The following is a 12,597-nucleotide window of genomic DNA, read 5'->3' as shown; positions in this document are numbered from 1 at the left end:
TATAAATATCTGTATAGATTATCATTTGAAAAGAATATTCTTCTCTAGAGAAGAGATAAAAAGTACAAAAATGCAAATTCATCTCACAGACTGTACCAGGGAGAAAAAAAATACCAAATATGAGCCTGATCATTTAGAAATGTGGAAACCAGAGGGTGTAATACCCAGTTCCAAGAGACAGGTTCTAAGCTCCCACCCCCATTTCTTTGGAAGATTCCTGTACCTATTCAGGCCACTGATAACCTAAATACATCCTTGAATCTGTAGCATAATGCAGAAGAAAAAAAAAAGTTGCCAACAGTTAGGGACTTTTTTTGGAAATTAAGAAATTTTTCAGGATAATAATGCCCTGTATAATCATGCAGACATGTATATCTAAAACCATTATAAAGGCAGCCAGGACAGTCAAAACAGACCTTAATCCTACAGAAATTTGAGAAATTAAAATTGTAAACAATTTATTCATAATAAAAAATATAAAAGTTAAATTTATGGTTATAAATATTCCAAAATACAGGAGTGGTTCAATAGCTTTTGCCATAACATTATATTGTAGTTTCTGAATATATGACTTTTCAGTCCTATTATGTTATATTTGCATTTTGATACAAAGGAGAGGGAGGGAACACATTCATAATAAACCAATTTCCTCTTTAAAAGCAGTACTAGCTCAAGTAAATTTTCAGACCAAAAAAAAAAATTCAGAATTTCATGCACAAGCTAGGAAGGAATTGTTAGTTTTATGGCACAATGGCAGCTAAAGCCATTATGCAGCAAAGCTAGGAAGGAAAGCATCCACTATATCATTTGATAACTTAGTGATACTGTCACAAAATATGCTTTTAACTCCTTCCATTAAAATAAAAGGAATTTCATTTTTATTCCACCCACCCTCATTCTCACACAAATTGAAAACTGGATCATTTCCAAAATTTTTCTGGAGTTTGAGAATACTTCTTGGTAAAATGTTCATTTTACCTCAGCCAGCCATGGTCCAGCTGGTAGCATGCACTTCTACAAGAAACAAGGTTTGAAGTTTATGGGTTCAAGACAAACTACCAAGAAAAATACTGTCCAAAAACCTGTCTACAACAATTTTAATAATTCATTATACTTGCAGTTACAATGAATATGTACACTCTTCTGGCCTAAACCATACCATATCAAAAATAAATGGAAATTATTATTTATTGCAATAACAAATGCAAGTACTGATTCTTATCAAACTGCTGGAAGGAATACAGCCTTTCCTTATGTATAAGATTATAATGATGTATTGATGTTCAGCTAGTACATCTTTGCTATTAGAAAATAGCTGCTTTTCCTCTTTTTTTTTTTTTTATGATACATTCAAAGAAAGCTTAAAACAATGTTATCATATCCAATCAGATCTCTTATGTTCGAGAAGGGAGGAGTGAGTGAGATATATGTGTGTGTGTGTCTTCTCTCAACCTGAAAGTACTAAAGGCTTTAATAATACTATGATTTTCGAGTATACAAAGTTTTTCTCCAATATAACTGATAGTAAATTATCTTTGCGTCGCACATAACTTAGTTCTGTGCATTAACTCTCGCTCTTTTAACACCATTACGTTATTGTTTTAATTAATAAAAGAAAGCCACACTGCATGTAGTGTTTATAAATGTTCAGTTTCCTGTTTTGAAAGTTAAATTACGTGAGGCAGGGGGAAAGAGAAATCCCATCACCTCCGCCCAAAGCAAAACCAATAACAGGTGAAAGAGCTAACAAAACTCAGGCAGAAAGGTAAATGAAGTTATCAATTAACTCAAAGTTAATTCACGATATAATTCCAAGCAATATAATAGCTTAAACGGACCGAAAATTTAACAAAAATGAAAAGAAACTTGCATTAAAAGGGAAGAACCTCTAAGGAAAATTTTAAGTATTCCAAAAAACTATATTTGACAAATTACTTTCAATAAATGGGCGTGGTCGTGTTGCATATTAGTTATTTAATTTTAAAAAAAAAAACTGGAAATTTTACTGAAAACAACTGACCTGTTGAACAAACCTAATATTACTCAGTAGGGTGTACGCCTTTCAAAGGTTTCTTCATGTTACCAATAAACAGTCATTTCTATGACTTAAAAAAAAAAAAAAAAACTAACAGCAATTTTCAATGAATTTCCATACAAATAAAAATTATAAACTGAATCACCACAAAAAGGGAAATATTTACCCAATATACTACCGGCGCTTTTTAAAGTGTCTTTTACTTTATCCTTATTTCTTCCAGCAGCAGCCCATTTTAACGATTTATCTTCCTTCGCAACTTTTGCTAAGTGCTCCACTACAAACTGACCTGTGAAACCAGAAGCCCCAAAAATAACAATATCTAATCCCTTTTCCTCTGGCATATTAAAAATGGAGTGATAGATAATGAAATCAGAAAAAAAAGTATGCTCAACGTTGACCACACAGCAGAATACTCCTTACATTCGAACCACTCCTCACACTGCAAAATATTCAGCATTACCAGCTGTCATATCGCAAGTAATGTGTATGTACAGCGCCCTCTATAATATCCATCCAACAGTTGAGTTTTAAAATTAGTTTTGTTTTGCAGTGATAGCATCATCAGAGAGATTGGATGTGCTATAACAGAGTCAATTCTTGAAAGGGTGGCTAGAATAAAAGGTCTTGAACTGGAAAACCTCACTAAAGGAGAACGTTCCAATGGGACTTAACGCTTATAAATGACATTTCCTATGCGTATGACGAATTAGAAAGGCGTTTCGGTTTTCAATCTGACCCTGGGCGAGATGCCAACCTACTTCGTTTCAAGATAGCCGAAAGCTAGTGCATTATCTTCATAACAACTGAAACTGTTCCAAAGCTTTTACAATTTCCTGCAGATATGTTGTTGAAGTTTCGTGTTTAAACTTTTCGGATTACTGTACCAAGAGTACGCTGGAAAACACAGGAAGTTAAAATTAATAAAGGGGTGATATGGATCTGGGATAAAGTATGAGGTGTAACTATTAAATAATAGTTAATGCAAAGCCGCTAAACACCAAGCTCCGCGCGTGAAACAAAGGCACAGCAATTGAATCCTTCCCTAGTTGTCTTCCAAATCACGTTCATTCATTTTATATTGAGACAGGTTTTCATTGCCTGATACCTTCCCTAGTTGTCTTCCAACTCACTTTCCAACACGTTCATTCACTTTACATTGAGACAGGTTTTCATTGCTTGTGTTTTTTTGCTGTTTTCCGGAAATATGACAGGCAAAAGAACCGAACAACGAATCAACGTCAATTTTTTAACAAAACCAAAAAAATACCGTTAGGAGTTAGGAGTTGTTACGTAAAAGGAGAGATACTATGTCAAGACGCCGAGTTTTGAATGGCATAAAAGACTTTCAGAAGGACTAAAGAATATGGAAGCCGATGAACGACTAGGCAGTCTGGTATCCATGAAAATGTGGACCGGGTAAGGACATCGATTAGAAGTGATCGTCCTTTAAGAATTAAAATGATTAAATCAGAATTCAATAACTTAAAATTTAGACATGTGAAAAATGTGTGCCACCATGGTGTCAAAAATTTTGAATGAAGATCAAAAAATGAGAAGACACCAGATGTGTGAAGATGTTTTGAATAAGATAAAATATAGACTTTCTGAATACTGTAATTACTTGCGAAGTTGGCTGTTCTACGACACAGAAACTAAAAGACAGTCAGGAAGGATGTAGAGTTACTAGAACGAGTACAAAGAAGGGCAACAAGATTGGTGAGGGGAACAAATGGGTGCGCTCTTACAAAGAAAGGCTTAAGTTCTGCAAATTGCAGCGCCTCGAGAGTAAGCACCTGCGAGGTGATCTGATTGAGGTGTATAAGGCCTTGAATGGGTTGAGCAAGCTGAATGCTGATGGGATTCTTCGTCTTGCCCAGACTAAGAACCTGAGGGGGCACAGTTTCAAATTAAGGAAAGATAGTTGTAGAATATATATGCGGAAATTTGCCTTTAGCCAGAGGGTAGTTGATTGGTGGAACAGGCTTCCATCTTTTGTTGTGGAAGCTAATAGCCTAAATATATTTAAGGCTAAGCTGGACAGGCATTTGGAATGAAAAAAAAAAAAAAGAATGGGGGGATGAAATGGGAGGGTTTTTTTTTTTTTTTTCTGGCTGATGCTGCAGAAGCTTGCTTTCTTGCAACGTATGGCTCTACAAATGCTAATGCTAATGTCTGTAAATTGCGTGTGTCCTTTGGTCGATTTGTCTGTTTTTCGAGAAGAAAACATCTCAGTTCCTGGGAGCAAAACCTTGCCATTTACGCCGAGACCGACTTACTCAGCCACGGAGAGAAAAAAGCCCATTAAAGTTCCTGGCGTGATCGACGGGATTCGAATCCGGGCTTTTCCACCCGGTATGTGGGAGGACGGTGACGGTACGACTCTGCTACACGCACAGACATCGAAGTTTTGAAAAGGCTTCGTGAAAAACATTTGAGACCTGAATTGTGGAAGGATGGTCCATTGCTCCAGTGCACAACGTTCTGCCTGTTCGACAGTTTCTGGCCAAAAAAAAAAAAAAAAAAAAAAAATCCCTGTGTATCAACATGCACCCTACTAGCAAGACCTATTCCCTTTTGACTTTTTTCTCTTCCGTAATCTAAAAAGTGTACTTAAGGAAACTCATTTTCAGTCCACTGATGACATCGAAAAAAAGGACAGAATTTGTTAAAAGCCTTACAGAAGGTGACTTCCAGAAATGTTTCTCTGGGTGAAAGAAACGTATGGAACAATGTACGCAAGCATAAGGCAATTATTTTGAAGGGGATAACTTCTAAGGTATGAAATATTTCGTTATATTTATTTTATTGCAAGAGTCTCGTTATTGTTATTTAATAACCAGAGCTTCATCTCGATGGTTCGACTGTTCATGATCCTGCTCAGATAGCAAACAAACTGAATGAGTATTTTGCATTTACATTCACAGATGAGGAGTTATTAAGGTTTGAAAATGCCACAAGGTTATCAAATTGTAGCAGGGTGCTTAATGATTTTGTAATAACTGAGAGCAAAGTGGAGGAGAAATTGTTGAAGTTAAACATAAGAAAGGCACCTGGGGTGGATGGGATCTATCCAGTTATATTAAAGGAGGCGGCAAAGCAATTAAGCAAACCCTTAGCCATAATTATGAGAGCATCCTTGGATTCAGGGGAGGTCCCGACGGACTGGAGATGTGCAAATGTATCCCCAATTCACAAAGAGGGATCGAAGGGTGACACGAGTAATTACAGACCAGTTAGTTTAACTTCTCTTCTGGGTAAAATAATGGAGTCACTGTTTAAAGATGCATTGCAGGATCATCTAGACAAGACTGCAGCAATAATTCAGACAGCATGGGTTTGTTAAAGGAAAGTCTTGTCTGACAAATTTGATAGGATATTATGATGTGGTTACAATGGAACTGGATGCAAAAAATAATTTTGATATCATATATTTGGATTTCAGGAAAGTTTTTGACACTGTTGCGCATGGAAGACTATTGTACAAATTGGAGCAGAATGGTATTAAGGATAAGTCGCTACAATGGATAAAAGGATGGTTGAGTGGGAGAAGACAGAGGGTGGTAATTAATGGGTGCTGCTCTTCGTGGTTTAATGTTATTAGGGGATAAAAGGATGGTTGAGTGGGAGAAGACAGAGGGTGGTAATTAATGGGTGCTGCTCTTCGTGGTTTAATGTTATTAGTTGAGCCCCACAGGGTTCGGTTTTGGGTCCACTGTTGTTTTGTATATTTATCAATGATATTGATGAAGGTATATCAGTCTTAGCGTCGAAGTTTGCAGATGACACAAAGGTTGGCAGGGTTGATAATGACAGTAATGGCAGTGTGCTACTGCAACAGGATCTAGATAATTTGGGCAGATGGGCTAAGAAGTGGCAAATGAAGTTTAACCTTGACAAATGCAAAGTACTGCATATGAGTAGAAGTAACGCCAGAGAAACGTACCAACTGTGTAGTACTACACTTAAGGTGGTAGAAAATGAAAAAGACCTGGGAGTAATTCTGCAGTCAGATATGAAGTTTTCTGAGATGTGCAAACAGGCTGCCAAGGCAGGTCATGGGGCTTTGTCAATGATATATAGGAATTTTGCTAGCAGGGAGAAGGAGGTGATTGTCCCTCTGTAAAGGCAATGGTCAGGCCGCGCCTTGAGTACTGCGTACAGGTCTGGAGGCCTCATGTTAGGAAGGCTGTAGATTTGCTTGAGCGGGTACAGAGAAGGGCAACAACATTGGGAAGGGGAATGAAGGGATCCTCTGACCAAGAGTGGCTAATTTCTGCAAATTGCAGTGGCTGGAGACTAGGCACCTGCGCAGTGATCTGATTGAGGTGTATAATGGGTTGAGCACGCTGAATTCTGATGGGATCCTTCCACTTGTTCAGATTACGAACCTAAGGGGCATAAATTCAAATTAATAAAAGATAGATGTAGAATGGATGTACGGAAATTTGCCTTTAGCCAGCGGGTGGTTAATTGCTGGAACAAACTTCCATCTGTCGTTGTGGAACTTGATAAGTTAAATAAATTTAAGGAGGAACTGGACAGGCATTTGGAGGGAATAGTGTGATTTTTTTTTTTTTTTTTTTTTGGCTGATGCTGCATAAGCTCATAAACTTGCTTTTTGCGTCACATGCCACTACTACTACTACTACTACACAGAGAAAGAGAGAGAGCCTGCTCTCTTCTGAAAAAAAAAAAAAAAAAAAAAAAAAACATCTAAAGTTCTTTACTAACTGTCACACCGGTTTATAGGCTGCAAATAAACTAGTAACAGTGGAGTTTATAGCATGCATTGAAGGTAGTAGTAGTAGTAGTAGCATGCGATGCAAGAAAGCAAGTGTATGAGCTTATGCAGCATCAGCCAAAAAAAAAAAAAATTACAAAACAATTCCCTCTAAATGTTTGTCCAGTTTCTCCTTAAATTTATTTAACCTATCAACTTCCACAACGACAGATGGAAGTTTGTTCCAGCAATTAACCACCCGCTGGCTAAAAGTATGCTTGATAAGTAGATTCCGTAGCCAGGGAAGTCGCGAGGTAGCATGGGCACCTGGGAGAAAACAGCCTCAAGTTCCCTGCAGTTCATCTTTTCCATTATTTGCGTAATACTGCTCCAGAACTCCCCACACATCTGGATCAAGGGCAGAAAAACCTTATAAATCCCCTCGACGCAACTTTACTAATTTTAAAAAGAACTATCCAAATTTAAATATAGCATTAGCATTAGCATTAGTAGAGGCATTTGATGCAAGAAAGCAAGCTTATGCAGCATCAGCCAAAAAAAAAAAAAACCACTTCCACTTCACCCCTCTGTTCGTTCAAAATACCTGTCCGGCTGAGCCTTAAACTTATTTAGGCTATCAACCTCCACCACAAGGGATGGCAGTCTGTTCCACCAACCAACCACCCGCTGGCTAAAGGCAAATTTCCGCACGTCTATCCTACATCTGTCTTTCCTCAATTTGAATTTATGCCCTCTCAGGTGATTTTTCTGAGCTAGAGGAAGAATCCCATCAGCATTGAGCATGCTTAAACCATTCAAGGCTTTATACACCTCTATCAGATCACCTCGCTGGTGCCTAGTCTCCAGACACTGTAATTTGCAAAACTTAAGCCTTTCTTCCTAAGAGCACCCCTTTGTTCCATTCACTAATCTTGTTGCCCTTCTCTGTACTCGTTCCAGCAGCTCTACATCCTTCTTGAAATGAGGCCTCCAGACCTGTATACAGTACTCTAGGTGTGGCCTGACCATTGCCTTATACAATGGAATAATCACCTCCTTATCCCTGCTGGAAAAATTCCTGTATATCATTGACAATACTCCATGAGCTACTCTTGCAGCCCGTCTGCACTGCTCAGAGAACTTCATATCTGCCTGCACAATCACCCCCAAGTCCCTTTCATTCTCCACCACTGTCAGTGCAGCACCACAGAGTTGATACGTTGCTCTGGGGTTGCTGTTTCCCATGTGTAGTACTTTACATTTGTCAATGTTAAACTTCATTTGCTACCTCTCAGCCCATCTGCTCAACCTTTCCAGATCCTGTTGCAGCAGCATAGTGTCAGTAGTGTCCTTGACAACCCTGCCAACCTTTGTATCATCTGCAAACTTGGACATTAAGCTTGATATACCATCATCAATATCATTTATAAATACAGAAAACAATAATGGACCCAACACTGAGCCCTGAGGGACTCCACTAATAACATTAGTCCACGATGAGCAGTGTCCATTGATTACCACTCTCTGTCTTCTCCCCCTCAACCACCCCTTTATCCATAGCAGCAATTTGCCTCCAATGTCACACTGCTCCAATTTGTGTAGCAGTCTTCCATGTGCAACAGTATCAAAAGCCTTTCTAAGATCCAAGTATATAACATCAAAGTTATTCCCTGCATCCAGTTCTTTTGTGACTGCATCATAGTATCCAATCAAGTTGGTCAGGCAAGACTTCCCCTTAACAAAACCATGCTGTGTCTGAGCTATAACTGAAGTCTTGTCTAAATGATCCTGCAGTGCTTCTTTAACCAGTGCCTCCATTAATTTTCCTGGAACAGAAGTTAAGCTCACAGGTCTATAATTACTTGTGTCAGCCTTTGATCCTCCTTTGTGAATTGGGGTCACATTTGCACATTTCCAGTCTATGGGTACCTCCCCTGAGTCCAAGGAAGCTCTCATAATTATGGCTAAGGGTTTGCTTACTTCCTTTGCTAAGTTGTATGGTGGCAAATTTCTCCCAATTAACGTCGCCCTGTACTTATCAAGATTATAGCGAAATGCAGACTCTTATACTACCTTAAAACTTTCTGTATAACTAATGATCGCCAATATGGATTCTGCCAATCCACTGGTCATATGTTGTTGTTATAGCAGGGCTTTAGGAGCATCAGCGAGTAAGACCATATTGCTCTGTATATACTGTCTGTGTTCTGTGGTCGATTTTCTGTTTTCTGGAAGAAAAACCCGAGTTTCCTGGAGATGAAAACCATGCTACCCTCTCTTGAGACCGATTAACTCAACCAGGCTGTGAAAAAAGTCGCATAAAAATTCCTCACTTCATCGACGGAACTCGAACTTGGGTCTCTTTCTCCCAGTATAGAGAGGACGTCGAGTCTAGCGACAGTGCTATCCACTAAGGCCACTGATGAAATCTCACTCCATTCCCTATCACACAGATATTGTCAATACATGCCTTTTTCACAAATGTTTGCATGGTGCTTGTGCTTCGAAAGTAACATGTTTTATTCCGCATAGGCCCTCATGGGTAGCACTTAGTATAACCAAACTCTCCTCCCCACAATGAGTGGAAAAGACCTGAGTTCAAATCTCGTCAATAACCTAAGGAATTTTTATAGGCTTTTTCATAAAGTAGCTAAATTCGTTGGTCTCAGGAGAGGCTCAAGGTTTTTTATCTCAAAATTTCAAGTTTTTCGTCCAGAAAACAGCAAACAGACCACTCATGCTCGCCATCCAAGACCAGGTAATTTACATCAGAAACTATAGTAATTCCAGAGTGATAGATATAGATGACACACATCGACGATGGCCTCATAAACGAACCAAACAGCAGGATGCAGAGTGATCACCCAGACGGAGTACGTTCGTAGACACGTCCAGGTAGACAGGATAACACATCAGAAGCTAACGAGGATATACCAGTTGATCAAAGAAAGTGTATCGCAATACAAGTACGAACTCCAGGCCGGACCAGGGATACCAACCAACAAGCCGTAGTGGGATTGCCCCATAATAACGGACAAGACAATCCTCTACAACAGACTGGACATAGCCGTCGTCGACAAGAAGGAAAAGGCAACCAATCTGATCGATATAGCGGTGCCCAACACTGGCAACTCCGAAAACATATGAGGAAAAGATCAGGAAGTACACAGACCTAAGACTGGAGATCAAAGAGATCTGGCATATGAAACACGTAACGACCATCCCGATTATCGTGTCAACAACCTGTATGATGCCAAATACCCTACACAAGAGACTAGTAGCAGTAGGCTCCCAGAGAACACCTACAAGGAACTCCAGAAAGTCGCAATCCTGAACACCTGCAGGACAATCAGAGAGTTCCAGCAGTAAACACCGGACATACTAACGACCCCGTCATAGAGTAGATCCCCACCCCATCAGAGCTCGTGTTGGGATCCTTTTTTATTTCTAATTTTGCCTACTTACGTAAGGAGGGAAAAGCATAATATTTGTATTTTCTTATCTACTCGTTTTTTTTTTGGTCGGTGCGGCAAAAAATCTGGGGCTTCCTTGCATTATATAGCTAATACTTAATATTTAAAAAGAAATATAATGGTCTTAGGCTGCATGAATTCTATTCAGTGAAATGGATCAACTGAAAGAGCCTTTGACCCTTTCAGTTGGTCCATTTCAGTTGGTTATGAGAATAACAACTGGAAAATGTTTAAAACCTGAAGGAGAATTCTGATCTCTTAATTTATAGAGACTTTTATAATGTTTTAAACGTTCCATGTCAATACTCTTAAAAGCATCTGAATACGAACAAGAAAATGCCACCCGTCCCCAAACATTAGCATTAGCATTAGTAGAGGCATATGACGCAAGAAAGCAAGCTTATGCAGCATCAACCAAAAAAAAAAAAAAAAAAAAAAAAGCCATTTCTATTTCACCCCTCCGTTCGTTCGAAAAATACCTGTCCAGCTGAGCCTTAAATTTATTTAGGCTATCAACTTCCACAACAAGGGATGGAAATCTGTTCCACCAACCAACTACCCACTGGCTAAAGGCAAATTTCCGCACATCTCTCCTACGTCTGTCTTTCCTCAATCAATTTATACCCTCTCAGGTGATTCTTCTGAGCAAGAGGAAGAATCCCATCGGCATTGAGCATGCTCAAACCATTCAAGGCTTTATACACCTCTATCAGATCATCTCGCCGGTGCCTAGTCTCCACACACTGTAATTAGCAAAACTTAAACCTTTCTTCGTAAGAGCAACCCTTCATTCCGTTCACTAACCTTGTTGCCCTTCTCTGTACTCATTCTAGCAGCTCTACATCCTTCTTGAAACGAGGACTCCAAACCTGTATACAGTACTCAAGGTGTAGCCTGACCATTGCCTTATACAAGAGAATAATCACCTCCCTATCCCTGCTAGAAAAATTCCTGTATACCATTGATAAGACCCCATGAGCTACTCTTGCAGCCCGTCTGCACTGCTCAGAAAACTACATATCTGCCTGCACATTTACCCCCCGGTCCGTTTCATTCTCTACCACTGTCAGTGTAGTACCACAGAGTTGATACATTACTCTGGGGTTGCTGTTTCCATATGTAGTACTTTACATTTGTCAATGTTAAACTTCATTTGCCACCTCTCAGCCCATCTGCTCAACCTTTCCAGATCCTATTGTAGAAGCATAGCGTCAGTAGTGTCCTTAACAACCCTGCCAACCTTTGTATCGTCTGCAAACTTGGACATTAAGCTTGATATACCATCATCAATATCATTTATAAATACATAAAACAATAATGGACCCAACACTGAACCCTGAGGGACTCCACTAATAACATTAATTCCCAATGAGCAGGCAGTGTCCATTGATTAGCACTCTCTGTCTTCTCCCTCTCAACCATCCCTTTATCCTTAGCAGAAATTTGCCTCCAATGCCACACTGCTCCAATTTGTGCAGCAGTCTCCCATGTGCAACAGTATCAAAAGCCTTTGTAAGATCCAAGTATATAATAACAAAGTTATTCTCTGCATCCAGTTCCTTTATGACCACATCATAGTATCCAATCAAATTGGTCAGGCAAGACTTTCCCTTAACAAAACCATGCTGTGTCCGAGCTATAACTGAAGTCTTATCTAGATGATCCTGCAGTGCTTCTTTAACCAGTGCTCCATTAATTTTCCTGGAACAGAAATTAAACTCACAGGTCTATAATTACTTGTGTTAGCCTTTGATCCTCCTTTGTGAATTGGAGTCACATTTGCACATCTCCAGTCTATGGGTACCTCCCCTGAGTCCAAGGGAGCTCTCATAATTATGGCTAATGGTTTGCTTACTTCCTTTTCTGCCTCCTTTAATATAACTGGATAGATCCCATCCACCCCATGTGCCTTTCTTGTGTTTATCTTCAACAATTTCTCCTCCATTTAACTCTCAGTTATTACAAGATTATCTAGCTTACTGCCAGAGTTGAATACACCTCTGGCATTCACCTCGCTGAATAACTCCTCATGTGTGAATATTCATTCGATGCAAAATATTCATTTAGTTTGTTAGCTACCCGAGCAGGATCATCAGCAGTTGAACCATTGATATCAAGTGGACCTGTGGGGCTTCAGGTTTCATTTTGTTGGCCTCACGGTTAACAATGGTCATGATGCGACCGCTTTCAGTCTTCCATATTAAAAAAGAAGGCTGTATAAATAAAAACACCCCATAGCACAATTACAATACGTTTAATCCAAAGGATAAAATGCATAAATAATTGCAAAGCTCTTTTTTTTAATAATCTGTAGATGTTCTGCAACACTCTTTGTGATTCGACGCAAGTCTGACCGATAATTAAGT

The 12,597-nt window shown here is 39.2% G+C and overlaps 1 protein-coding gene across 1 annotated transcript in view; it reads right to left on the bottom strand.

Annotated features, from left to right (window-relative positions):
• Positions 1-2,663, bottom strand: part of LOC150085034 (saccharopine dehydrogenase-like oxidoreductase) — an 85,885-nt gene extending 83,222 nt beyond the window's left edge. Inside the window, exon 1 of the mRNA XM_090376744.1 lies at positions 2,202-2,663. Within this exon, the coding sequence (XP_090232870.1) occupies positions 2,202-2,379 (178 nt within the window). The 5' untranslated portion in view covers positions 2,380-2,663. The remainder of the gene's footprint in view (positions 1-2,201) is intronic.
• Positions 2,664-12,597: the final 9,934 nt, after the last annotated feature.

The sequence above is a fragment of the Mastigoproctus giganteus genome, chromosome 6, assembly GCF_048544385.1.
Source record: "Mastigoproctus giganteus isolate SK-2022 chromosome 6, ASM4854438v1, whole genome shotgun sequence".
Taxonomy (NCBI): Eukaryota; Metazoa; Arthropoda; class Arachnida; order Uropygi; family Thelyphonidae; genus Mastigoproctus; species Mastigoproctus giganteus.
This window is presented reverse-complemented; position numbering and strand designations above follow the sequence as displayed.